Raw genomic sequence first — 24,052 nt, 5'->3', positions numbered from 1 at the left:
AAGTGTTTGTGTCGCGGCAGAAGACGACGTCTGGTAATCCTACGCTTGAAACCATCGCTCCAGTGAGCAGAGGGGGAAAAAAACAACAACAAAAAAAAACAACACCCACGCATACATCCTGTGTGTGTTGACGCATGTGTGTTAATGTGACTTAGACGCGCATACGTTAGTTGCGTGTAGGTGAGAAAGCCTGGAGTGCTGAGCTGCAGAAATGATCCTCTGGGATGCGGGAGTGTTACAGAAAATAATGCAGTGATGCCACTTGAGCATCTTCCCATATTTGACAGAGGATCAGTCACCTCCGACATGTTTATAATTATTATTTTTTTATATTTGCTTCCAGTTAATAACTGTCATATGCCGTTATTATGTGGAAAAAAATATTTGAATTGAATCAATTGTACTTCTATATTACAATTCAAATAATTCCACAACAATCTCCGCCTCATTTGCAGACACCCACGTCACTCACCAGGACTCGGCCCCGCCTTTTAAAGCCATAAACACACAAAGTCGAACATGATGATGGTGACCCCAAGCGGGAAAAATTATGATATCCACCTGCATACGGATTTGATCACGCAACAACAATGTTTATATAATATTCAAACAGCCCTATATAATAATACTAGCAATAATAAATCAGCATAGATATTTTTGTGTTTTTAGTTCTGCTACAAAATTAAATGAGTTGCTCTTAGTTTCGGCTTGCACGGTTCATGCTAATGGGGGTGGGGATGGACCGGTCTGGAACGGAGGCCAGGAAGGGGTTAATGGCACATGTCTTCACTAATAGCTCCCAGTGGAGCGATCTGCTGATTCAGGCCCATTATGTCTTAAGCATTAAATATGTCTGTCGGCGACCACTCAGCGCTGCGCCGTGCACTGATGCACAACAAAATGCTAATCGGACAAAGGGTCAAGAGACCTCCCCACCTCTGATCCTCACGTTGCCCTTCATCTCTGGCACTCCTGTCACTCTGAAGAAAATACTTTCAACTGCTATTAGCGTTAATGGCTCGGCCCTTCAAACCCCGCTTTGAATACTCGGGCCCGAAGAAACGTTAAGTGTAGTAACATGATAACGACAAGGCAATTAGCCTCCAGTAGTGCCAGACCTGATTCATTTTATTAGACCGGAGTCATTGGTAAACAAGGCTATGGGCGTTTTTATTTGGATTGTTTTTGCATCTTTTGAACCGTCTATCAATCTTTGCTCGATAAATAACTCCCAAGGACAAACATTTGAATGACACTCTGCAGAAACACGGCTCTCGGGTGTCACTAAAAATTCATGCATTATTCAAAGAGAATTTAAGAAAGTGCTGAAAAGGGCACAACGATGACAAGGCCAAGCTAAAATCCGTGGATAGATTTCCGCTTTACCCAGAATAACCCCCTCTTCCCCCCAGATTTTAATTAGCAAGGTTCTAAAATACCAAAACAACGTAAAAACACAACTTCCTCACAACACTCACGCACATCGACGCTAAGACGAGCTACGTTACTTGTTAGCCGAGTATTGCGCGATTGGGAGCCAAACTAGTGGAGGGTTAACAGCCTTCCATAAATCGCAACAGCTGGACGACGCTCAGCGAAGCCAGCTGGCTTGAGTTTGCCTGCGGGGCTGTGTGCGCGGGACAGGACCTGGCAGTGCAGGTACAGAGCGTAAATCCTCGCACACAATAAACACAACACATATGTGCGAGGATAATAGACACTAGACCAGGGGTGGGCAAACTACGGCCCGCGGGCCACATCCGGCCCACGGGACCGTTTAATCCGGCCCGCCAACCCTGAACAAATTGTATTATTAAACTTTTTTTTTTTGTCATTTTGCCTGCAATGACTGCGTTTCCCCAGTAGATGGCGAAGCGCTCGCCTGCGCATTTACTACCGGAAGCCGTGTCAGAAAGCTCGGTGCACACTCACAAGTGCGTGTACGTATTCAGTAGTACGGACTTGGCGCACTCTCGCTCTATTCGTATCAGTCCCGAATTTAGAGCGTGGGCTTTGACGACAGCATTCTTATAATTCGCGCGCTGAGCTTTCAGATGCAGTTTTGCGCTAAAGCCACCCACAAACCTTCCCCTGGAATCCTTCCATTAAAATGAGTGGCCCGAAAAAAAGAAGTGAGTGCCGAGTGTTTAAAAAAGAGTGGCCAATTTGGCTCGACGTACGCGACGTGACGTTCAGCCACATCAACATCAACCCGTCACAGATCAAGGTAAACGGACCAACACCTCGGATCTCGCCTAAGAATTGCCACAACAAATTTTACTCCAGACTATGACGCACTAGCAAAAAAGGGACACCAACAACACTGTTCCCACTGAAAATGAACGGGAGGCTCTCAAGTTTATTGTAAAAAAATGCATTTTGAATATGATTTGTACACATAGCAGGGATTGAAACTAGCGACCATTCTCATTTTCAAACAATGCAGGATGCTCAAGGACATTGATGCACCACCTATTTGGGACTAATCTTAACCTGTAAAGTTCTTAAGGCTTACTTTAAGCAAGTGTTTCCCGTTTCCTCACCTCTGTTACCAGGTGTTTGCGAGTTAAAACTCTGCTCTGATTTTCAGATACCCCTCACCGTGTTGCTGTTTTGATTACTTTATTTGGATGTATGCTTTCACCGATTCTTCAATATGATATATTTGGTCAGAATGTTTGCCGTTTGATGTGATCTCATAAGATAAACATCTTTCATTAATCTGACCTGCAGGCACTGAAGTGATGGAGATTGTTATTCATAATAACAGTGTCGTATTTTATGAGAATCACTGATAGCAGTTTTTTAGTGAATTATTTTATTTTTTTAATGCTGTTAATAAATGCATTTGTTTTCAAAAAAATTGTTTGGAATATCCATGCTTTACTACCTACTAAAGGCCAAGATCTTTTATGCAATGACCTTTACAGGTCGCTTATATGACTTCACACAACGCCTACGTCCATCTGCTCCTTGTCCGGCCCTCCGGTCCAAATTTAGAACCCAGTTCGGCCCGCGAGTCAAAAAGTTTGCCCACCCCTGCACTAGACATATATACACAAGTATCTGGCCATCAACAGACGGTGTTGTATGAAAACGCTGACACCAGAGCTTCTTTATTTTTATTACTGAACTGATTGTGTAAGGTGCGAGCGTGAGGAGGAGTTGGGACGATTTAAAATTTGTTTTGAGGTGGCTTTGGAGAAGGTTTCACCGATCTTTCGGGTGGGGAATACGGGGGCAGCTTGCGGTGACCCCCTCAACTCAAAACGGGGTTGGCTACAAAGATAGGAATCGTTATGGACTAGGTCCGCAACTGCCGAGACCCGTACGTGTGGATTGGGAACCGTGAGTATTCATTTTATTTGGTAAGCATTCAGTAAAAAAAGGGCAATTGGACACCGCAAAGGAGTCAACTTAGCATTAGCAAGCTTGTATGAGACAATATAGATCATTTACTAGACCAAATCAAGAAAAAAAAAAGAGATTTTACCATTAAAGTTGAGGCAAGCAATTTTAAACGAAAAAGGATGACCTGCTCTGTCAACGTCTGTTCTCCCCCCCAAAAAAAACTTTCAATTTGAGTCGGGGAGGAAAATAACGCCACGTGGGGTAGTACAGTACATCTGTTCAAGTACTCAGTATTCAGTACACCGAGTACACTTGCCATCTTCAGTGGCACACATCAGCAACCAAGCGACGTCTTCAAAGTGGGAGGAGGACGAAGCGGGGGTAGTTCTACAAATGTCCGGCAGATAGGCCGGACTCTTGTGACTGCAGAGTGGCACAAGTTGGGAAAGCAAGGAAAAAGGGGGGGGGGATGCAAGGGAGAGAATAGATAGAGCAGGAGAGAAAGCACAAGGGAGTGAGTAAGAGAGAGGGCAGGAGGGAGGGAGGGAGAGAGAGTAATGATCTGCACATGGTTTCATGCTGAAGCCTCAACATAGTAACCATAGACACATGCTGGGGCCTCCTGGGACTCATCAGCAATACACAGCTGTGAGCTGGACAGCAGAATTCTATTAGCACCAGCTATGCTCACATGTGCTTACAATCTCTCGCAAACACACACACGCACACACTTTCGGTATTTGGTTATGGTTCGGGACGCCGCAAAGGGTTAAAAACTAACTAGACCCTTTAGCTAACTTTGACACCGTGTCGAGAAAGCGTCAAGATGGGATAAAGTACTCGTCGTTTGATCGGGTAATGATGTAAGTCGGTAGGGACAAAAGGGATGCTTCGACTTACAAGTTGAATTTGTTTCCTGACCGCGCTTGTATGTCAAATCAACTCTGCAAAAGTACAAATCTGTTCCAACACTTCACATGGCGAAACACCAAAACGTTTGTTATTTAAAAAAATACAGAACTCTCCAAAAGAAATATAAATAACAAATGACGATTATTTGAATATTTGTCCAATTTTCTTGTCGATTGATCGGATTTTTAAACACCTTTTGATTTCCATCTCATTCAAAAAAAAAATGGACACTATTTCAGATTGAGGGTGCACAAAGTCAACTGAGTGATGGGGGAGGTTCATTAGCCAAATAATCGGTGGAATGATTGATAGGATAATCGATTCTTTAAAAAAAAAAAAAAAAAGAATCGTTAGTCACAGCTCTTGATGGAAGCCAAATCTCACACAGACATACACCTTCATGTGCTGTGACTTTAAATGGCGCGGCCAAGTGAGTATCATCCTTTCTTGTGCCTCACTTCACTCTCTCTCTCACTCTCTCTCTCGCTCTGTGGTGCGCAGCAGCTGTCTCTCTTTCTTTCGTCGGCAACCGTTACGTTCCAAAAACTTCACTGGCACAATCACTTGCTCTTTTTACTATCTAACTCGGGAGCCATGCTGAAGAATAGTTTACAGCCAAACAAAAAAACAAAAAAAACAATCATAGCTGTTAGAAATAAGTTAGGCATCGAGTGAAATGTTAATGCTGTGGTTTTACTATTCGAATCCACTTGCCCTAAGCGCTAAGTGGGGCAGTGACCCACCAAAACCAAAAGATGGCGCTCTGATTAGAAAAGATAAATGCTTTCTGTGCATGGCAGCTAACATCCAGGCCTAATGGAGGTTTGAGTGTCATTGTCTTTGCAAAGGAACATTTTTTTCCATCCACCAGCAGACAATGTCAATGTCTATTTGTGTGCCAAGAAGTGGGACAAACACACACTCTCACACACACACACAGCGCTTAATGAACTCAAAGTTGGCAGCAAGGTTTGAAAAGATACACAAGTTGCTAAAGTCCTATTCTCCGGCCGCATTGGTTACCCAGTGACACCCTCTTTACACCTTTTCATCGCCTCTTTTTCTGCGAGTGTGACATGTTTGTTTAACAAGTGGCGCTTGTGCTTTTGGCCAAGAATGATGAATTTGCCAGCGGGGCCGAGAGCTGGGGCCTTTGAAACGGCGGTGCAACAACACAGAAACTTGAGGGAAGGAGAAACCGACATCTTTTATGTTACACCCAGCCTTGGTGCATAGGCCAACTTTACAGGATCTATCGCACAGCCCCCTCCAAAAAAAAAAAAAAAAAACTCCTAACGTCTTTTTCATGATGCCCTTGCTTTTGGTTTCTAACAAGGCTGGCCTTTAGCACAGCTCGAGAGAGGTATCAAAGTAATACCGTGTCAAAAAAAAAAACAATTTTATGAAAACTCCCGTTATGAGCACAGACGCAAACACTTTTTTTGTTCACATGCTTGCACAAAGCATCGGGCTCTATTATCAGCAAAAAAAAAAAAAAAAAAGATTCAAAGTATCTTAAAATTCGTCCGGATGATAGTGAAGTCTCCGAAAACAATGTTAACATTCGCCGGCTGGGTCAAGATGTGCGACGGAGAAAATCAGAATGTGCTGCTCTGCTCTCGTCCTACCAGGGAGCAGCGAAAGGGGAGTGCAGAAAGCAAGAAATAGGAGGCAGGAGCAGAGACTTGTAAGGGGAGGGAGCTGGGTTGAGCAAAAAAAGGAGGGAAAGAGAGGGAGAGAGAGGAGTGGCCCTGTACTGTAGCCTGGAGGGGAGTGAGGGGGCGGGGGGGGGGGGGGGGGGGCTGCTCTGCTGCTGACTCAGGATTCTCTTTGTTTGACCACACTCCCTCGCTCTCGGTCTACTTCTCAGTTACACACGCTCCCGAACATACGGCGCTTTTTCTTTCACGTGACGTTTTTCTTTTCATCCAACCAGTACTAATTATTTCACTTTGTCGACCCCCTCCCCCTGTTTTTCCAACCCCTTATTATGAGTTTCTTTTCGCTTCCTCACCTCCCACAATAACCCCCCCCCCCCCCCCCCCCTTCTCGTGTGATGAAAACAGATAAATGCGCGCCGGCTAATAAATCTGCAGCGGTTTCTTTTGGCGTTTCATGCACCACCAACGGTGGCTCACTCTGCGCCGTTTTATTCCCTTCCAGCGGTCGGCCGTGTCCAGATGTGGGTTGGCGGCTGGCATCAAACCGCCAAAAAGCGGGTCAGGTATAAGCGCCCCTAATGGAAGAGTTATTGGAGGAGAAGACAGGGGTGAACGCAAAGCATGTCACACAGGATGAGAGGCTACACGGCCAAAAAAAGCGAGTCGATGCTGGCGGAGGAACAGAGAGAGTCAGCATGTGAAGTCACGTTTCCACCAAGCGGCTCAGTTTAGGATTGGTAATCATGTTTTTTTCGTTTTTATTTCCTTCCACAATGCGGTGAGTAGAGGGAACGGCTCCGTGCGTATCAACACACTGCTATGAACTCAGACGCTTCCGATTCAGGGCCGTGACGATTCATCGAATCGGTTGAATAATGAGATGTCCCCCCCACACGTGGGGAAGGACAGTTGTAGATGCGAGTCGAACGCAGTGAGCACGTTAACGCAAAAAGTTGCTACTGACCACCGCAAGCTAATCTTCATAGGCCCCGCCGCCTTCTAAGTTACACGCGTGTGGATAGTTCTAAGTACTTTATACTTGTGATTTTTTTTTTTCCGTTCAAATACATCTACAAATGTAGGCTTTGAAATGTTTAAGTATGTTTTAACGATCTTAAATGTGTTTAAAGCGGGTAAACCTTTTTTTTTTTTCTGTTTGTTAATTAGGGGTTAGGGAAGGCCATAAACGGAGTTTCATATAAGCAGACCGCGAAACGACTTACTGGACAGATTTGTTGCCAGAAACTGACATTTTCTGTCAGCAAAGTACAATTTCTTTACTTGTATGAATCGAGTTTCTCATGTTGGAAACGTCTTTCGAGTTGCAGCCACCTCTGGGGGGGAAAAAAAAAATGAAAATCCCCGCTCATGATAACCGTCCTCTTGTAAAAGCTGAAAATTGCGCAGCGAAAACGAATCATAAAATAGCTAAAGTAAACAGAAGTTACATTTATGGCATGGTCGTACAGTCGAGTTAGGAGAAAAAAAAAAGTGTCGTGGAGGGAAGAGGGGAAAAGGGGCGGAGAGAGTATCGGGAATGGGTTGGGGGTAGGGGCGCAAGTGGGAGATCGCCTGGCACAATGAGTCCTACTTGTTAGCCAGTGGCAGTGTCAGAGATCGTGACAGGGTCCAGACGCTAGACACCAGCTGCAGCGCCTCGTAAATAGAGCGCTGTCTCGCAGGCACATTTGCACGGCAGCGGCGGCTACGCACGCACGCACGCATGCAGCAGCCAGGCATGCGGGCACATGCTTATACGAAGGGAGCCACACAGACACTGACTTATTGTTTCTCCCCCAATCTTGTAAAAAAAAAAAAAAAAAAAAAACGGGACAGTGGACCCCTTTGTATCGTGTCTTGTTAAAGAGAAATAAACTCCGCATGAACAAAAAAAAAAAAAAAAACTCAATCTTAAGGCAATGAATATATAACAACAATCGTGCATTTAATGATAACAATTTTTCTGGGAAAACAAAATGGGCCGGGCGCACCGGGTGTACTTTTAGCTCAATGCAAACTTGGTCCCTGGACGCTACTCCGATGTGATAATAACAAGGGGGGGGGGAGAGCAGGAGCATTTAAGCTAAGAGAAGAGTGGAGCCGGACAGGAGGTGAAGGGGTTAAACGTGCAGCGCCAATCCTGCTGAGCCAGCAGTCGTATTCAAAGTGCAAGGCTTCATTGTATCACATACAGAATGAAACTCTTTCCCATTAGTCATGCTCGTAAGTTCAAAAAAAGACAAAAAAACACAATGTCTTTGCTAATGACAAGTTGTGTTTAAATTCACACCCGCAATTATTGCGACTAAATTCACACTGAGATGGAGTGAGTACTTTTTTTTCCCCCCTCAATTCCACACTCCTTTATCGGCAAGCCTCCCACGCCACGCTACAGTACACGCTGTCTCGGAGGAGCGTTAGGGAGGAGAAGGCAAGCGTGCCCTTCCTCCAGTTCAAGCAGGGTAGAGGCATAATCCTCCTCCTCTCGTCCTCCCTCGTCTTCATCCGCGGGACTGCCTCGGGCGAGGCGCACCAAAAGGAAAGGCGGGTGGCCCTGTCGTTTGAAAATCGGGACCGATCGACCGCATAAACAACGCCATAATAAGGAAGGGTGAGGTGACTTGGATGGTTGCAAAAAAAAAATAACGACATAAATTGTATTCGCTGCTGCCCCGTTTATAGTTTTAATGGTACACTCGTTTTATATTTTGGTCTGGAGCAAAAAAGGAAATTGATACAAGCTGGCCTCATTTGAACGATTTCATCAAGTTTGCTGAAACAATCTGGAAGTTTTTCCACAACCTACTGTAATGCCCCCTCGTTCAAATGTAACTTTAAAACCATAAGAGACTTCCCCCAGACTCCTTCAGATATTTATATTCTATGAGTGATATTATCATAACCTCTCTGAAACACCGTAGCCTTCTTAAGAATATATATGTTGGCTCAGATGTTCTCCAGCTTTTTTTTTTTACATTGGAGGGAAAGTTACCATTTGATCCTAATTAAGTCAAAATGGAGCATGAAATGCCGTGTGATCGGCACACCGAAACACGCTCTTTGCTTTCATTACGGCACGCTCGACGCGGCGCACAGTCCTTGACATCTACATGTAAACTCAAAGAACAGCAACACGAGACATGACTCACGCGACCTACACAGTTCCTGGCCAGATGTTTGACGAGAACAAAACAATTATCCGTCCCGTTTCCCCACAATGTTGCTTCATCTGGAGTTACGAGGGCACACTCGCGGCCGACAACGAGGCACTCTGAATTTGCTTATATATGGTTCTCAGACTTTGCATGCGTTTTCAAGAATTATCTCCCGAAAAAGTGAAACTCCGCTTTTGCGCGTGCGTGTAAGTGAGACTGCACCACTACGGAGTTGACAGTCACACCAAGGGTGGCAATTAAAGTATGTTCTGAATGATAGAGGATATAAATGACGTGCTTACCCCGGTTTTGTCGCATAGTCGCAGAGTGTTGAAGGAGCCCACGGCAAACACTTCTCCATCTGGAGCCCAGGACAAGGAGGTGACCGGGTAGTCGTGTGACAGCGAGAAGTATAGCACACGGCCAAAGCTGTCCCACACCTGTTGACGAGGCAAGAGGGATTTTTTTTTTCTTATTTTTTGGCGCAGAGACAAAAACAAAAGCGCACAAAATCTGACCTTGTATTTACAGTCCTCTCCTCCCGAAAGTATGAGGTCATTGACGGAGTTCCAGTCCACTTTGAGAATGACCCCGTCGTGCGCCTTCCACTAGAGAGAGACAGAGATCACAACTCAGCATTACTGTCATCACATTGCCTGTTAAAGCGCAAACACGGAATGTTTGACACACTGGTTTTTTTTTTTTTTTTATGATGTGTAACGGTGAGCAGGTATTGACATTATCACGCCGTTACATTTCTTCTCTGGCTACACACCTGCTATATTCCATACGAGACTAAATGGGCCACATGGGGAAGCAAGCAACATAAATATTCATGGCCGTCCGTCTATGTCATTTCGAGCTACGGCCCCAAAAAAAAATTCATGCCGAGCTATATGATGTGCACATTTCTTTTCATTGTGATCAGCTATTTGAAAATACCTGGATGACTTTCGCGCTGGGTTGCAGAGGTTTGATGACCAGGTGTCGACCTGATGTATAGAGAATCCTCTCCGAATCCGGGCCCCAGGACACAGAATACACCGGAGAGCCTGTAAGAAGACCCCCCCCCAAAAAAAGAGACTTTTTTGCAGATTTCCAACCCAAGACAAACAGACAGCTGTTTCTGAGTGAATGCACATGAATTTACAGTCTGCGATGCATACATGTCTTTTCCCGTATTTGACAAAAGGAAAATTGAACTCTTTTGGCCACGGCAGCGACCAGAACACCTCACTGTCCCTCGGGGGGGTTCTCGTCATCATTCGGCAGATAGAAGTCACGGCAGCTGTGCAAAGCCGCCTAACCTCCGCAGGATAGACGCGAGTGTGTGGTTTTACGAGTCGAGGTTGCGGATACGCACGTGCAGAATGCGGGCTGACATTTTAACCCCGCTCCAGGTGCGCGCGGTTGCTCACAAACGCAAACGAACGACGACGGAAACCAGAGTGGGGAGAGGCTGAGAGAAGCTACTCCTTCTTGCTTGTTTTAAATGTTGTCTAAGTGGAGAACAAAAGAAAAGAAAACCAGTGTTGTACTTTTGTGTGCGAGTGAACTTTTGTGGCTCTGAAGTGCAGCAACACCTGCAGTGATCTAAGAGCCATGTGGACGAGGGCCCGTCTCTGCAGTGGTGCTTCTCCATCCAGGTGTTTAACACATCTGTGGGTCTGTTCGGCATCCCGCAACCCAGCAGCTCATGCTTTAAACAGCCCCTTCAGGAGGAGGGGGGCGTTCCACAATATATAGTGGATCTGAATTTGTCATTACCCCTTTGCCATGTTTTTCCACAGCGCCGGCCATTTAACGGGAGTGTGCCATCCATTTTCCAAAAAGGCCTCCAACGGTTAATAATTAATAAGCCCAGAAGCCCAATTGATCAGTTAAACAAGTGAGCCGAGTGTAATGAAAACTGGATTGAGATGCGTTTCATTCATCGGCAGTCTCTCGGTGAGGCGTTTAAAAAGATCCCAATGAAGGTTTTGAGACATTATGATCAATCTTATGAGACTGAAGCTCAGGGAGCATTAACTCCACATGTTGTGAGGCAAGAGGAGGAACTGGAAGCTATTTCAACACAGGACGTGACTTTACTTCTATCTCGCTATATGTCGCTCATTCTTCAAATCGACATTCACTATCTAACTCACCTTGGTTTGCTAGTGTTGAGCGTAGCATGCCACTTTTGGACCAGTTCTTGATCTGCCCATCTTCTCCAGCTAATATGGATGTCGATATTGACAGAAAAAAAAAAAAAAAGAATGGCATATTTTAGTCTTCAATTTGACCACCACCATGACATTATATTAGGCTGGTTATATTTAAAGGAAATTGGGTGTACCTGTGATGAGAGCAGTTCCATCATGGTTCCATCTGCCTGCGAGAACAGCTCCTTTGTGAGCCTCAATGCTCTTCTCAATGCGTCCCGACTTGGAAACGAGGTGGAACTTTCCTGCAGAGACAGCGGGGAAATGTCTCTGTTGAGGTTGGGTGCACACAATCTCTACTCAAGATAGCATGCAGGAAGAAATTAAATAGGTACATTTTTTAGCAATTCCATAAGCAACAGTGTCGTATGTTACTTCAAATGAAAACAAAACTTTTTTTTTTTTTTTTCTGAAATTTCTATGGCTAATTGTTTCGGAAAGGCATTGTGGTATAGTTTCAATGCTTTATAAATACATAAAAACTTTGCAGTTAAATGATTATTACCAAGACGTTGTGGACAAGAATGACCATTTTCCAAAACATCAAGATAAATGTGCTAAGTTGAGAGTAACTGCAAAGCACCATTTGATATTTCAACACTTTCATCACTTATTGGTTAAACTATCTTCAAAATAAAAGTGACAATATAACAAGCAAAATGAAAGCTGCAACAGTGAATAAAAGCTGAGTTTTCATGACTCACTGGTCTGCCAGAGAAAATTGCTGCCTCAGTTTGGGAGGTGTGCTTATGCAACCCTACACTGTTATTAGTATTCTGACCACATGTTGCCTGACATAATAGTACATCCACATTCTGTGCATTGGTTTCTAATGCAGCCTGAAGACAGGCAGCACTTGTTAAGTCGTTTTGCAGAAAGGGTCAATACAGAATTAGCACTGAAAGCAAAAATACAAACCATAGGACATGGACAACCATATTAGCAAGTCATCCTCAATTGAGGCGCTCGGGGTTTGAATTTCACTTCAGTTTTCCTTGCTTGTGTGGGTTTTCTCTAAATTGTCCTTGCGTGTCAATGTGAGATGGAATTGCCCATCTATCAAACTGCGACTGGAAACCAGTACAAGCTGCACACTTCCTATCACCCAGTTTGCTGGGATAGACTCATGCAAATCTGTGAATCTGAAAGCTAGCACTATACAGCAAAAAAACAAATGGCTAGAGAATACAAGACTTGCCATCGGTGCTGGTTAGCACAAAACTCTCAGCCGACGTCTGCTTCTTGCCACCAACTGTCTTCGGAAACCAGTGCAGGTCAATGGGGTAGAAGTCCTCTGGCAATTTGACCACCAGACTGGTCTCGCTGGTCAAAAGGTTCCACCTGAGGATCTGGTGGTCTTCACTGCAGGAGTACAACTCATCGGCTGTGGCCCAGCCAAGGCAGCTCACTAATTCTCTATGTGAGGCTACTATTAAGGGAAATGCTGAAATCACATCCGTGGCCCAAACAAATGCAACCATACTTAAGCAGCATCAATGCAAAGCACAATCGGGGGGAAAAAAGGATATGTTTAGGTTCCTTCAGTAGAGATGTTTTCAATCGCATTGTAGATGTTTGTGTCGTTATTCCTTGTGAAACTAGACAAGGAAGCAGACATTTAGTGACAGCATGTTAGCTGTCACGGCAGGATCACACCGAGCACACGATTATTAGTTTAACATAAGAAAATGTATAGAGTAGAGAAAAGGGTGAGATAGTTGTTGCCGTGAATTTGCGGTGTTGACAGTGAACTAACTACAGCGGCGTTGTTGCTACGTTACCTGACTCTGTTGCGAATATCGAATCCTGTTGTTGCCGGAGTCTCGGCTGTGACGTGATGCTAACGTTAGCTCGGTCTTCCGTTTAAATTGGCCATTGTTCTATCATTAAAATACGTGAACGGGGGCAGAAGTCTTTCCCCGACTCACGTGAAATCCACGAAAAACAAGTTTTGCGGTAAAGTAGTCGAGTTGGCTGACTCGGTTTGCTATCGCAGGTATCTGGTGGCCATTAAACTGGGTCACAGCTTCTCGGGGTGAAATCTCGCGAGAGTTCACGGTCACTTCCTTGACAACGGATATTTCGAAATACATGATACTGTAGTGGCACATGATCGTGTATTTATTTCAAATATAAGCATACAAATTATGATCAAAAAGATAAAACGCACGTAAATTAGCAAAATCTAACAATATGGGATGTCAAAATGACTGATGTTGATGTTTTGCTCACGTAACGAAGCGAATGTTTACAACGTAAACGAAGTAAAAGTTATTTAAAAAAAGACAACAAAATGGAGAGAAATGGGCAACAATATTCAGTTGTAGTTTTTAAACTGACGGGGCGTTTCGATCTTTGTTGACGAACGCTTCTGGTTTGCGGAGGGAGTGCGAGGCAGAGTTGGCTTCGTCCCCTTTTTTGAATTTTTTTCCTTTGCCCTTTGAACGGTCCATGGTGCCTTGCGTCAGTTTATAACGCATGTGGTTCGACAGCGCAGTTTAGGCGCCATTTACAAGTTGGACTTCTGCTAGTCGACGAGCCGCTCGACATGTTACCGATTTGAATTTTATGGATTATTTTTCGCCCATTTTTCATCCGCCACTATTTTTCCCAAGCAACATTTGAACCAGGGAAGCGACCTTTGACAAAGATTTTGCCGAAGGTACACGAAGAAGCCCGCGAAAAATAACTTCGTCACAGGGTTCCGTCTATTTGCTGAAATGCGTCAATTCAAAATCGGATTTTTCAACCACCCGACAACACGTTTATAATCTAATATCAAATGCGCAAATGCGTAATGTTAACCGAGACGACTTTTGTAGCCCGACGCTATAACTCTCACAAGGCGTTTTTTTTTTTTTTACGTTTAGAAACTCATCTTAAAAGCAACACGGCCGTTTCCAGCTTGCTCATGTCAATACAGTTAATGCCTTTGTAGCTACTTATGAATACGCGATACCTCGAGTCAGTTAGTTTGTAAAAAAACAAATCGATTTTTTTTTTAAGGCGACTTGTAAATAACACCAAAAAAAGCATTTTCAAAATCGCGGCTGATAATACTGCAACCGCACCATTCTTCTAAATAATCGTTTAGTGGCTCAAAGTTTGCCGCGTAGCTAGTTTTACAATCGCCGAGGCACTAAACAGTAAATGTAGCGACGTGAAAATATAGTTACGTGGCAAAAAAAAAAAAAGACGCATCCTCAAACACTCGACTAGTTTGTATTTTCCGGGGGTAGGGAGGGGGGGGGGGGTCACATCGCTGTTACTGGGGGTTCCTTCTTTAACCAGTTTGCGTAATTTTAAAATAATCGCAACTTTATTATTCGTTTTTGAGGTTGTACAGACTTGTGAGTGGGGCGTCCAATTTGTGAATTGGAGGGGGGGGCAGTTTGAGCGTGCATAAAAAAAAAAGTTTAAACAATAATAATAATCGTCAGCTAGGACATACTTGCAGTAATATTGCTATTTTCGTAAGAAAATGCGCTTCGACTATTACCTCGTTTTCATTGATACACCACAGGAGCAAGGAATTAAAATTGTTACATTGGCGAATTTATGAACTAAAACTGACCCCATTACAAACAGGTTGGAAAAAAAGTTCCAAAGTGAATGTTGGCCATCACAAGACTTGGAGAGAGAAAAAAAACAGGAAGATTGACAGGCTCCAAACCCACTCACCGATATGCCTCTGCCTTTTTTTTTTTCTTCTTGTAAACCAGTGACCCCCTCCTAAACCCCCCCTCCCTCAGACTTCAAATCATGCCATCTAAAAGTGTAAAGAGCTCCACTGCGGCCGCCGCCTCCAAGTCAGTAGGAGGAAAGGGGTCGCAGCCTCGGGATGATTCCGAGGACGAGCTGGACGTAACCCCCCGAGGAAGCCGCTCCGATGGCCAGGGACAGGAGGCACCAGCAGCGACGCCGACAACTGGCAAGTAACAAAGGCTTGCTTTTTTTTTTTTTTTCTCCTTGTGTGTATGCGTGTCTCAATCCCAAAACAAGTTGTCTTCACTCCGTTGCGTTTGTGGCCCATTAGTGGAGCATCATTATTATTTTTTCCCCCTACTCCCGACTTTACTTAATAGAATTGCTGATTTTGTCCGTTTTGGTGCGCCGGTAATCAATATTAGTATAATCATTTGAGGCGTCGAGTGTTCAAACTTGACTGGTACATTTATTCCTATTCTTACGTGTTGGTAGTAGATAGCGCGAGGGGCGTATGTTTGTTATTCTGTCATTAATGTGTGATTGTAGTTTGTGGATGCGACACTCTTAGCTAGTTTGGGCAGGTCGTTTTTTTTTTTTTTAGGAGGGGGGGGGGGGGACTTTGCTGTGTTGGAAACAAAACAAGAGTTTGCCCCCCCCTCGCCCCTCCCGATTTTGAGCCACTCTGTCATGAACAAGAAGAAAAAAAAAATGAGAGGAGCGTTGTAGTCTGTATAACTTGTTTGTTTTTTGGTGCTCCTCCACCCCTCCCCCACCTGAAAGCGCTCCCTCGCGCACACAGTTGCAGAGGGGGGGGGAATAAAAGTTGTACTTTTTTTTTTTTTTTTTTGACTGTGCCACAGATCCGCCTGTCGGGGAGGCGGCGGAGGCGGTTGATAGTCGCCCTTTGGAGGAGATTCTCGGTAGCATCCCTCCACCCCCGCCCCCAACCATGACCAATGAGCCAGGCGCTCCTCGCCTCATGATAACGCATTTAGTCAATCGCAACTTCAAGTCGTACGCAGGCGAGCAGATTCTGGGGCCCTTTCACAAGGTACGACCCCCCCCCCCCCCCCCTTCAAAGCACACACACACACACAAGCACACGTCTAATTCAGCCCTGCATGACACATGCTGTTTTGTTTTGAACGTTGTGTTGACATTCGGGGGCACGGTGCATCTCTTTTGTAATGCAAATGTTCATGTAATGGCAGACTCAAAAGTTACATAGAATGTTCTGCATCATTTTTTTGCTGTGTTATTTCTTAAAAAAAAAAATTAAACTGGGGAGAATGGTAGGGAATGTGCCCTTGTAATTTGGTTCGTGCATCTTTGAAGTTATTCTGACTTAAAGGATGTGTGGATTTTCACAAATTGTTTTTTTTTTTTCCATGATTTCGAACGATTTTGTAAATATATGTAAGGATAAAAATATCCTAGCTACACTCCTCTCTAAAACACACACAATACACACTCAGGGTCATCATGTGGTGTGGACTGTACAAATGTAAAAAAAAAAATAGTTGAAACATTTACAGTGCTTTCTATTTAATATGATTATTTTTTCTACATTTATTTTTAACCCTTTCCTGTTCCGCAGCGCTTTTCCTGCATCATTGGTCCGAATGGAAGTGGCAAGTCCAATGTGATCGACTCCATGCTATTTGTGTTTGGATACAGAGCTCAAAAGATCCGATCGAAAAAGCTGTCGGTGCTTATCCACAGTTCTGATCAGCACAAAGATGTGCAAAGTTGTACCGTGGAGGTGCATTTTCAAAAGATTATTGATAAGGTATAAATCTATCCAATTATTCCTTATGTTGCTGGTACAATACACTCACTATCCTTCCATCATTTGGAGCCCAAAGTGGATAAATTGGTTTAAAAAAAATTCTGCTTGTATTTTATTTGAGTTTTAAAGCAATTTCTTACACAAATGACTGAACCTGGACACATATCAGTCAGGGAAGTGACATTTACCACCCACACACAGTCACACACACCATTCATACGGTGCTGGAGCCTTCCTATTATTTTTTTTATTATTTTTTTCTGAAATTCAACTGCTGTTAAATTGTTAGCGTTGGCAAATACAACCTTTTTTCAATTAAAAAGTCATTACATTTCACAAGATTTCAAACATGGACAGTAAGGCCAAGAATTAGCTTATAGCTGGTGTAATATTTAGTCTCCGACAGAGGAGTGTAAATTTTGGCTGAGGCCAAATTTCTCAGTTTTGTTTTCTCAACACAAAGTGAAATATAATAATTTTCTATGTAGGAAATGTTGTTTAATGCTGGTCATTTGCTTTTTCTGAGGTTTTTTTTTTTTTTTCTTTAAATGTTGGTGTGCACAACTCAACTCTCTGGGCTCCGACGTGAAGTTTTTGAGTTAGATTAAAATAAAATCATTATTACAACCGTTTTTGTATTGTTCTAGATGTATATATTGCAGTGATGATTTGAAATGAATTCCACTTGAGTCTATCTGTATTTGCTCTGGTGTGAGCATTGTGCATGCAACTTTTGTCAGTTGTCTTTTGTGTAAGTGAATCTATGCTAATATTTTTTTTTTATTTTTTTTTTATTTTCCACTCACCCAAGATTTTGATGTGCTGAGCTGTCGTGCCCTAAACTGCTGTGTGTCTTCTGCCCCCCCTCCCCCCCCTCCCTTCCCCTCTCTGAGTCAGGAAGGAGATGACTACGAAGTCATGCCCAACAGCAAGTTCTATGTTTCCAGGAGTGCCAGCAAGGACAATTCTTCTGCCTACTATATCAATGGCAAAAAAGCTATGTTCAGAGAAGTGGGCGCTTTGCTACGAAGCCACGGCATCGACTTGGACCATAATAGATTTCTCATCCTACAGGTAACCTGGCATTTCTTCCCTTTTAGTAAACCGGATTTTATTTTATTTTTTTTTCTAATCCTGGCTAGCCTGTGACATTACACTCTGTGCGGGACTTCCTGCTTGTACAGTTAAATGTTTGACTGCTGCTTTTGTCTGTGGACTGGACCTGTTGCTATCACAAAGAAGGCCTTAGAATGCTCTAGCAGCGCATCATGGTTTGATACATTGTGCAGAAAGTGCGAACCATTATTTGCTGCTTTAGAATTTTAAGGAAATGCAATTTGAAATAAATAGGAGGGTTTTATTTATTTATTTCTGTGGAAGGAGTTTAGGTGAATCAAAAGGGGGGCGGTGACATTTCTCATCCTGTACCTGTCATGCTTTAGCAGCACGTAAATATTGGCGTGATAGATGAGCCCCAGTATTAGCAGTGCTGCTTCAGTGTGGCTGGAACAAACGTCTGCCATCAACAATTGATTTTCCTATCTATGGACAGTATGCCCTGGCTTTTTTTTTTTTTCCTTTTTTAATACCAGATTTATTTATTTCATTTTTTAAAAATATGTCAAACGGTCACACTTGCGCTGCTGTGATTGTGTTCCACGTGTGTGCCGAGCATTATTACTGATTAACTCGAGGCTCACCGGGTGATGCTTCGTGTCAGAGGGACACCAAATGGCCGATTTCAATGTGCTGTCTCTGGAATTCTAACTGTTTTACACGCTGCACTAGCTTCTGGTGAATATTTCCCTTTTATTTTTTTTTATCCTTTGGTGTGCCTTTGTGGTTTGCTGGTTGCTTACAAGTGTCTCACTTCCCCCTTGTGTGTGCGTGCGTGTGTGTGTATTCCTGATGACTCTTGCTGTCCTTGAATGTTAGATTTTCAGCTCTGCCTGTAACATGGCTGCATGGCTATGGGAAGAGGATTAGGCTTGTTCTCCAAGGTCACTTTTCCAGGCCTCTGGCTAAGGGGAAGCTGTCTATTTAGTGCACTGGTCAGAGCAGAATGACATGCGGGATTTTTCGCTTCTGCTGGCCTGTTTTTATTTATTTATTTTTATCCTTTAAAAGTTACATGTGAGCTGAGACAAACTCTCAACTCTTTAGACACACAGAAAGAGCCAGCCATTAGGTTTTTTACATCATCTAGACTGAATTTGTGTTTAGCTTGAAAATGATCTTACTCAAGGCTGTCTTTCATCAAATGAATACGTTTTAACATGTAATCAGACATCTTAGACTCGAGAAAAATGTCCCTGACACGGTTCCGGGAGCTTGAAGAAGCTAGAATTAATTTACACAAGATTTGATAGGACCTTTGTTTCACATTGGACATGTTGTTTATATGATTTTTCCATTTTTTTTACTTGGAACAAAAAATATTAATTATAATCGTATTTCCGTTTTTTTTTTTCTTTCAGCCAAGTGTATTGCAATAAATTGTTCTTAGCATCACTAGACAGGGGAAAATACATTTTGCTCCCAGTGCATAAGTGTATAAGTAAGCATTTTATACGTGATAAAATAATATTAAATTGCTTTAGACAATAATCCTATTTTCTAGTATTTAATTTAATTGTATAAGTGATCATTTTGCCTGGACTCACCTTCTCAGATGTGTTTTCTTTGCCTGGGGCTCAGGGTGAGGTGGAGCAAATTGCCATGATGAAGCCCAAAGGTCAGACGGAGCATGACGAGGGAATGCTGGAGTACCTGGAGGACATTATCGGCTCGTGTCGCCTCAAGGAGCCCATCCAAACGCTGGCCCGCAGAATTGAACTGCTTAATGAACAGAGAGGAGAGAAGGTCATTTATCCTCATTCATTCGTTCTGTCCCAGCATTTTCTGCTTTGACTTTGAGATGAATGTGTGATCCTGTGTGTGTGTTTTATGTGAAGTCTTGACAGAGAAGACAAGCGGTGATATTTTATTTTATTATTTTTTCACTTCACCAGTTACTGCAGTGCCAAAATTATCAGACATGTACAATACAGCAAAACCTCCAAAGTTAAATACCTTCAAAATTTAAACCGTTTGGATCTGGGTGGAAAATAAAAACACACACACACAAAAAAAAGATCAGAATAAAATTGTGCCACTACAGGGGGGAAAAAGCACAGGTGTAATGATAACCATAGAACCAGAAATGCAACTTACTGTGACATGTAAAGATGTTCAGTACACATGATGACAATGCAATAAATTAAATATCTGTAGCATCAACCTAAAAAATATTTCCCCAATCAACTCTTATAAATTCCAGCAATCCCTGCAGCACATAAAGCCACTAGGTGACACAATCACTCTGCCAGCACCTTCTTTATGTGTCAAGAGTGAATAGTTTGACTTGAACTTTTTTATATACCTTTTTATACTAGTAGGAGAGTTCAAAGTTGACTTTGAAAATGTTTGCACAATTTAAGGTGGCACTGTGAGTCTGATTTAGTTCATGCTACGTTTCCTGCGGCAAGGAAAATGTTGACTCTCGAACACAATCACACGCAACGGATCGTGTTAACCCCTTCCAGTTCCGCTGTGTTATTTTGTAAATATGCCGGCTAAGGCCAATGCACGTGATCCGTGGCTTGATATTCTCGTTCACCGCCCCTAGCTCAACCGAGTCAAGCTGGTGGAGAAGGAGAAAAATGCTCTGGAAGGAGAAAGGAACAAAGCTGTGGAGTTTCTCACTTTGGAAAATGACATCTTCAAACTCAAGAGTCGCCTTTATCAATATAATGTGTAAGTACGCCAGCGTTTATGGTGTTTGTGTTCTGTGCAAAGTTAAAAAAAATGAACATATGAGCCAGGAAAAACAAAATGGAAGAATGTAATTGTTGATTTTTTTTTATTTTTTATTTTTTATCATCCTGCTATCTGTTCCTGTTCATTAGTCATGATCTCCAAAAGCATGTGGTAGCCAAAGAGCAGGAAAAGCAGAAGATCTTGGAGGACAACAAGGAACTGACAGAAAAAACTGCCAAGATATCGCAAGAGATGGAGAAAATGAATCAAGAGCTGAAAAACGCGGAGAAGTAAGACCCTTTCTGTGTCTTTGTTGCTCTTTCATCAAAGTCTGTTTTTGCTTCTTCGAGGGTGAAACTTGTGGTTCCACGTCTGTAGAATTTTATCTACTAAGAAATGATCTTATAAAATCTGGAAATATTCATATGGAGTTACCACTATTTACTAGAGCTGCTATTTCCTTTTAAAATTGTATTTGGAGGGGGGGGGGGAATACTGGTATTTTTGCCCAGTTCAAACAATGTTCCTCTACCAGGAAACAGAACAAGATCAACAAGTACATTGAGACCCAGAAGGAGACGTTCACCCAGCTGGACTTGCAGGATGTCGAAGTGCGCGAGAAGATCAAACACTCCAAAAGCAAGAAGAACAAGTTGCAGAAGCAGCTGGAGAAGGATAAAGAAAAGGTGTGTACACCTTTTTGAAAATTTCATTCAGCTCTAGTGTGATTCGTGGGGGGCTGGAATGATATCACCCACCGCAAGTGAGCAACTTTTGTGTTTACCGGAGAAATCCAACAAAAGAACCAGATTTACACCATGAGTCAAGCAGCGGTACGGTGTTTTTTTTTTTTTTTTTTGTCCTCAGCCCAGCAAGCGGTAAGGGCACCCTGACAATTTCCTGCTTACGGGAACACAAATTATTGTAATCATTGTAATATTCTGAAATTAAACGCACGTGACTAAGAAGAAAAATACATAATGAACTATAATTGTATGTCTTAGTACCCTCTTTAAAACCCACTTTTTTTTTCTTTTCAGAAAATTAATGATTTGATCAATTCAGAGTGAGTTTTGTTTAGCTTCGATTTCCCCGTCGTTAAAAAGAAAATAGGTTCATTCTGTGAAAAATGCAAAAACATGCTTCATGTACAATAATATAATAAAAAAAAAAGGGCCCTCAGTGTAAACTAATTGCTACATGGGTTCCTGTTAAACATCCCCGCTCCATAAAAATGTAACATCTATATGCTGAGAGCCTGCTTTAATTCGTCATATTTTTTCCTTAAACTGTGGAGTTCTTGTACAAACAACATAAAAACGTTTCACGCTGTAAATCACATTTTAAAAGCAGCAAGAAGTCGCTCACCCAAAGTATCCACTAGGGGGCTGTGAAGTGCCAGACAAGTGGATTCATGTCCACGGTGTCATGGAGCAACACACACACACACACACACACACACACACACTTGAACACTGACTACCACGCAGTTCAGATTAGTGTCATATTGTTTACATCCGGAATATGTCGTGCATTTATCGTGGAGATGTGTTGATTTGAGGGGTGCAGGCAGGCAGACCCCCTCAGGGGAGCAGTGTCAACTATGGGCTGGCTTGTGTTACACTCCCGACAGCCACGTTCACATTTCACCCGCCGCTGTGGCGCTCGCGACCGGGGCTCGTGCCGTCTTAACAGCTACAGAGAAGTTGAATTTTTGTTGCCTTTGGCCACTTTTTTTTTTTTTTAGCTGGAAGAGGTGCGCGGCGTACCCGCCAATAGCGAAAAGGCCATCGCGGAGGCGACCGCTCGCAAGGAAGAGCTGGAGAAGCAGAAGGGGAAAGAGGAGGAGAAACTCAATGAGGTGATGGAGAGTCTAAAAGAAGAGACGAGCGGCTTGCAGCAGGACAAAGAGGTATGGATGGACCCAATTCCAGACCCACATGCCATGGGTTTAAATTTGTGATATAAAGAGATCATATACATTAAAAAAAAAAAAAGATCAATCCTATGCCGTTCTTGCTCTTGTCAGACCAAAGAGAAAGAGCTGATGGAGCTGAGCAAAGGTGTGAACGAGACGCGCTCTCGCATGGACCTGGGGCAGTCGGAGCTCGACATCTACCTGAGCCGCCACAACACTGCCGTGACGCAGCTCAACTCCGCCAAGCAGACTCTCCAGACCACCACGGACACGCTACGGGAGCGCCGCGCCGCCATTAAGGAACTGGAAGTCAACATACCGCAGCGGGAGAAAGAACTCAAGAAGGTGAACTAAACGTCACAAGCGTCGCTTTACTCTACGTTGGGACCGAAAGTCGTTACGGAGTGGCTGTTTTCCTCTCCAGGATGAGGGAGAGCTGGAGCGGGTGACCAAGATGGATCACGAAACCCATCAGGTTGTGAGGGAAATGAGGCAGAAGGTGGACGAGGCCAAGAGCTCTCTGTCCTCCAATCGCAGTCGAGGGAAGGTCCTGGACGCTCTCATGCAGCAGAAGAGGAGTGGCAGCATTCCCGGTATCCTCGGAAGGCTGGTAAGGAGTCCCTTTTTTTTGTCCTTTCAGGATTTGATATATAGCCACTTGGAGTGGCCTCCACAAAGACACATTGTTTCAGCATTTACAGGGTGTCTGCGGACCCTTAAAAAGTCTTAAATGAGATGTTTCAAAATGAAGGCCCTCATTATCCTTGAAAATGACATGTAATCCTTGAAGCCTCTATTCAAAGGTCGTAAAAATCCCACAGATGCAGACAAAAAATTTTGTTTTTCCTATAGCGCTTGTCGTCATTCGGGTGAGCTGTAGCCTGTCCCACATTTGTTTTTAAGTTGCTCATTGATATACGCAGGGAGACCTGGGAGCCATCGACGCAAAGTACGACGTGGCCATCTCCTCCAGTTGCGGGGCTCTGGATCACATTTTGGTGGACACCATCGACACGGCTCAGAAATGCGTCACCTTTCTCAAAGAGCAGAACATCGGCGTGGCCACCTTCATTGGTCTCGACAAGGTACGTGCGCTCGAGCGCTCAACCGCGGCTCCTCGTTCTGACCTCGTTTGTCCCCTCAGATGAAAGTGTGGGAAAATAACATGGGCAAGATCCATACCCCGGAGGGTTGCCCACGTCTCTTTGACGTGGTGAGAGTGAATGACCCCAGCGTGCGCCCGGCCTTTTATTTCGCCCTGAGGGACACCCTGGTGGCCCAGGACATGGAGCAGGCCACGAGGATGGCCTTCACGAAAGACAAACGCTGGAGAGTGGTCACCCTCAAGGGCCAGATCATCGAGATGGCCGGTGGGTGGCCTGCTCTTTCGCTCTCAATCTCCTACTGGCCATGTTCCTGATGGCGTCCTTCTTTCTGTTTCCCTACAGGAACAATGACTGGAGGAGGCAGAGTCATGAAGGGCAGGATGGGCTCCTCTCTCAACACTGAAGTCTCCCAGGTGGAGGTATGCGCAAAGTACCAAAAGCCGTGACACA

At 43.7% G+C, this 24,052-nt stretch overlaps 2 protein-coding genes across 4 annotated transcripts in view; one reads left to right on the top strand and one right to left on the bottom strand.

The window, feature by feature from the left end:
- LOC133149616 (intraflagellar transport protein 80 homolog) overlaps positions 1–19,584 on the bottom strand; it is a 27,444-nt gene extending 7,860 nt beyond the window's left edge. For 2 of the 3 annotated variants that reach the window (XR_009713527.1, XM_061271895.1), the window contains exons 1-8: positions 13,065–13,337; positions 12,815–12,881; positions 12,482–12,705; positions 11,418–11,528; positions 11,227–11,295; positions 10,022–10,131; positions 9,598–9,687; positions 9,382–9,519 (exon numbers count right to left, since the gene is read on the bottom strand). Coding sequence is in view for 2 of the 3 variants with exons in the window: in XM_061271895.1 (XP_061127879.1) it covers positions 9,382–9,519; positions 9,598–9,687; positions 10,022–10,131; positions 11,227–11,295; positions 11,418–11,528; positions 12,482–12,705; positions 12,815–12,849 (777 nt within the window). In the remaining variant the exon portion in view is untranslated. Of the gene's footprint in view, positions 1–9,381; positions 9,520–9,597; positions 9,688–10,021; positions 10,132–11,226; positions 11,296–11,417; positions 11,529–12,481; positions 12,706–12,814; positions 12,882–13,064; positions 13,338–19,443 lie in introns of those variants that run through there. The other variant, XM_061271896.1, reaches the window with a different exon arrangement.
- Positions 13,748–24,048, top strand: LOC133149615 (structural maintenance of chromosomes protein 4-like). Its single transcript, XM_061271894.1, has 15 exons — positions 13,748–13,945; positions 15,006–15,214; positions 15,852–16,042; positions 16,589–16,780; positions 17,678–17,854; positions 19,478–19,642; positions 20,448–20,575; positions 20,728–20,868; positions 21,114–21,264; positions 22,326–22,490; positions 22,608–22,841; positions 22,921–23,106; positions 23,420–23,581; positions 23,641–23,866; positions 23,945–24,048. The coding sequence occupies exons 2-15, from the start codon at positions 15,046–15,048 to the stop codon at positions 24,046–24,048; spliced, it is 2,391 nt and encodes a 796-aa protein (XP_061127878.1). The 5' UTR covers positions 13,748–13,945; positions 15,006–15,045.
- Positions 24,049–24,052: the final 4 nt, after the last annotated feature.

Source organism: Syngnathus typhle, unplaced genomic scaffold, assembly GCF_033458585.1.
Source record: "Syngnathus typhle isolate RoL2023-S1 ecotype Sweden unplaced genomic scaffold, RoL_Styp_1.0 HiC_scaffold_396, whole genome shotgun sequence".
Taxonomy (NCBI): Eukaryota; Metazoa; Chordata; class Actinopteri; order Syngnathiformes; family Syngnathidae; genus Syngnathus; species Syngnathus typhle.
The sequence above is the reverse complement of the archived record's forward strand: the minus strand, read 5'-3'. Positions and strand labels throughout refer to the sequence as shown.